Raw genomic sequence first — 4153 nt, forward strand, 5'->3', positions numbered from 1 at the left:
GCCGCCAGGCCTGGGTTTTATCCGTGTGGGAGGGACCACGGGAGGCTTTGCGACCCGACTGCAGTTCCACACGGTCCCTCCGGCTGCTGCAGAGTGGCCCGGGGCCCAGGGCGCAGGGCGGGTCTCTGAGGCGATGCTGTTCATGTCTAACAGAGCCTCTCGCCGGGTGAAGGGCCCCAGAATCTGTGAGCGAGGCCCCCCCTTAGGTCTTCATCTGCATCTTCATCTTTTGCAACTTGGTGGGGGCGGGGGGGGGTGCCTGGCTTGGGTTCTCCACCAGGAGGGGAGCGCAGGAGGCCAGGAGAGACGGTCGGGCCCGGAGGGTGAGCTTGTCCTAAGCCGCCGTCCTCTCTCCTTGGAGGTGCGCAGTGGCTGAGTGACATGGAGCACCTCTCCCACGAGCAGCTAATATTGGGGGGCCAGGGTCAGGGTGACATCTGTGTGACCCAGTGGCCTGGAGAATGAGCTGCATTGGGTGGTCCAGGCGAGGTGGGCGACGTGCCATCTCTGATCTGTCCCTAGTAGGGCTTCAGGGAGCCAGGACCCCACAACGCTCAGCTGGGAGGAGGCAGCTTTCCGCTCCCCACCCCCCGCTCTCCGAGACTGTGAGGAAAGAAGTGTTGGTTAAAGAAATGTGTCCGGAGTGCTCGCTTCGGCAGCACTTGTACTAAAATTGGAGCCATATGGAGACTAGCATGGCCCCTGAGCACGGATGACATGCAAATTTGGGAAGCAATCCGTATTTTTAATCACTGAGCTGTGCACCTGAAATTAATGTAATATTCTATGTCAACTGTAATTGAAAAATAAAACAGTATTTAAAGTAAAAAAAGAAGAGAGAGAAAATGTGTTTGCAAAGGAACATGAGCTTAAGGATCAGGAGTCTGGCCTCAGCTCCAGGCCTCCCGCCGGAGGGAAGCGCACTTATTGAGGACCTACTATGCTCCTGGCGCTGTGCTGGCAGCAGCACTGTCACATAACGAAAAAGCCAGCCCTTGTGGAGTGGTCATGTGGACAGCGGACTTACGTTATCTCTAAATCTCACAGTAGCCTAGAAGCCGGTGTAATGATTCCCATTTTACAGACGAGGAAACTGAGGCATGAAGAAGCAAACAGCTTCCCTAAGTCACGCAACTGACAGGAGGCAGAGCAGACATTTAAAGTTACATTCCTGAGGAGAGACCAAGATGGCGGCATAGGTAAACACCGCAGACTGCTGCCGCAAACAACCACTTCAAAAATACAACTAAAAGACGGAACGGACATCACCCAGAACCACAGGAGGGCTGGCTGAGGAGAGACTCTTCAACTAGAAGGAAAAATAACAGCACACCGAGGCTCAGAGGAGGCGCAGTGTGGAAAAAACTCAGGTGCGGAGGTGCGCGCGCAAAGCGGGCTGGTGGCTGAGAGCGCGGTTGTCGTTTTCGGTCAGGGGGGAGTCTCAGACTCTGAGCTCCAGATACGGGCGAATCGCTGGGGACTCGGACCCAAACGGGAGAAGCGGGAGTGTCTGGCATCAGTTGGAAGGCAGCTTTCCCTCCGAGGTTTGCAGCGGTTCCGGGGGTTCTGAGAAGCAGAGCCTCTGGGAACGGGACTGAGAGGGGCCATAACCGCTCCCTCCGCCCGCCCGCCCTGTTGAGCCCGCCCCGCCCAAGCCCTGCGCAGAGCCATTTGCCAGATCGCCTCAGGCAAAGGCTAGATTAGCACCTCCCCAGAGGACAGAAGTTTTCCGCGGCAGACACAGCTGATTCACACAGCCAGTCGGCCTGGTGGTCAAATCCCTCTAGTATTAACTACAACAATCAAGGCTCAACTAGAACAAGACTGCGCACAAAGACCACTAGGGGGTGCACCAAGAAAGCATAAAAAATGCGGAGACAAAAAAACATGACAGAAATGGAGGATATAGAGCTAAAAAACGCAATTTTGAGGGCTTGCAATAAACTTTTGGAGAGCCTCACGAAAACTAATGAGACCCTCGATGCTATGATAAAGAAACTAGAAATTAAGCATACACGCTCTGAAATAAAGAATATTACACCCAATAGCAGACCAGAGGAGCGCAAGAATCAAGCCAAAGATTTGAAATGCGAAGAAGCAAAAAACACCCAACCGGAAAAGCAAAATGAAAAAAGAATCCGAAAATACGAAGATAGTGTAAGGAGCCTCTGGGACAGCTTCAAGCGTACCAACATCAGAATAATAGGGGTGCCAGAAGATGAGAGACAGCAAGATATTGAAAACCTATTTGAAGAAATAATGGCAGAAAACTTCCCCCACCTGGTGAAAGAAATGGACTTACAGGTCCAAGAAGCGCAGAGAACCCCAAACAAAAGGAATCCAAAGAGGACCACACCAAGACACATCATAATTAAAATGCCAAGAGCAAAAGACAAAGAGAGAATCTTAAAAGCAGCAAGAGAAAGAGACTCAATTACCTACAAGGGAATACCCATACGACTGTCAGCTGATTTCTCAACAGAAACTTGGCAGGCCAGAAGGGAATGGCAAAAAATATTCAAAGTGCTGAATACCAAGAACCTACAACCAAGAATACTTTATCCAGCAAAGCTATCATTCAGAATTGAAGGTCAGATAAAGAGCTTCACAGATAAGGAAAAGCTAAAGGAGTTCATCACCACTAAACCAGTATTATACGAAATGCTGAAAGGTATCCTTTAAGAAGAGGAAGAAGAAAAAGGTAAAGATACAAATTGTGAACAACAAACATGCATCTATCAACAAGTGAATCTAAGAATCAAGTGAATAAATAATCTGATGTACAGAATGAACTGGTGATTATAATGAATCAGGGACATAGAAAGGGAATGGACTGACTATTCTTGGGGGGGAAAGGGGAATGGGAGATGCGGGAAGAAACTGGACAAAAATCGTGCACCTATGGATGAGGACAGTGGGTGGGGAGTGAGGGCGGAGGGTGGGGCGGGAACTGGGAGGAGGGGAGTGCATTTATCATTCTTCTAAATTTAACTTTGCACAAGTAACCCATGTAAAAAAAAAAATAAAGTTACATTCCTTCCACAGTGGGGCCTCCCCTCGTGTCCTTATCGACTCCCCAGGCTCTCAGGACTCAGTGGACTTACCCAGCAATGGACGGTCAGATAAGACGACTGCTCCCGCCCTCCCAGCCCTGAGGCCGGGGTTGCGGGCAGGAGCTCCGGGCACAGCCCCACTCGCAGCCCCACCTCTGTCTCCTCCAGATCTGGCTGTTTGAGCATCGTGGTGGCTTGTGCTGGCCGGCCGGAGGGCATCACCATTGTGTTCCAGAAGGTGTGCCTGGTGAATGCTGAGCTGCACGAGGGGGCAGCGGGGCCGGCTCGGTGGGCGCCAGCCTTCCAGGCGCTTCCTCAGGGTGCCTCCCGTGGCCGATCAGTGTGACATGAGGTGGGGTGGGCATCAAGGAGAGGTCAGCGTCGCATCACAGGGACCCTGTGGATAGGGAGGCTGTGGCCGAGGGTCACGCTGCTCTGCGTGGAGGGCAGCACAGCGAACAGGGGCCTGTCCCTGAGGAGAGAGCCCTGGGGGGCCGGAGGCTGAGGCCCCCCGTCCTCCGTCCTCAGCACAGACAAGGCCTGTCAAGTCCACAGCTCCACGGACCCCTCTGGACCCCCTTGCACAGCAGTTCATCTCCGCATGTGATGCTCAGGGCAGACGGGCATGCTGGGTGGCCAGGGAATGGCTGTCACCCATTCGAGGTCCAGGGAGGGAAAAGCCGGGGTCCAGGGAGGGGAAAGCCGGGGCTCAGGGAGGGAAAAGCCGGGGTCCAGGGAGGGAAAAGCCGGGGATCAGGGAGGGAAAAGCCGGGGATCAGGGAGGGAAAAGCCGGGGCTCAGGGTGGGAGAGAGCCCTCCCCCGCATCTCGCAGCTGGAAAGTGGGGGCATCTCCCGCCGTGGAGCCGGGCCTCTCCCCGACGACACAGCACTTCCCGGGAAACGGAGCGGCAGGCCCGGAGGACGTCCTGTGTGACCTCAGGGTAACTGAGGGAGGATCTTCTGAGAGCGAATTCTCTCGGAAATGCGCCCTTGGATGAGCTTGGATTGTTTCTGTCCATCACCTCCAACACGTCCCCTTCCCTGCGAAGTCGGGCTCCACCCTACCCCCCAGCTCCTGTGGTTTCACCCCCCCCCCCCC

The 4153-nt window shown here is 54.1% G+C and overlaps 1 protein-coding gene across 1 annotated transcript in view; it reads left to right on the forward strand.

Annotated features, from left to right (window-relative positions):
• The window catches only part of LOC106727648 (solute carrier family 22 member 1-like), a 12517-nt gene extending 9118 nt beyond the window's left edge, over nucleotides 1-3399 (forward strand). The window contains exon 3 of the mRNA XM_014546939.1: nucleotides 3222-3399. Coding sequence (XP_014402425.1) covers nucleotides 3222-3399 — 178 coding nt within the window. The remainder of the gene's footprint in view (nucleotides 1-3221) is intronic.
• Nucleotides 3400-4153: the final 754 nt, after the last annotated feature.

This window comes from Myotis brandtii, unplaced genomic scaffold (assembly GCF_000412655.1).
Source record: "Myotis brandtii unplaced genomic scaffold, ASM41265v1 scaffold458, whole genome shotgun sequence".
Classification (NCBI taxonomy): domain Eukaryota; kingdom Metazoa; phylum Chordata; class Mammalia; order Chiroptera; family Vespertilionidae; genus Myotis; species Myotis brandtii.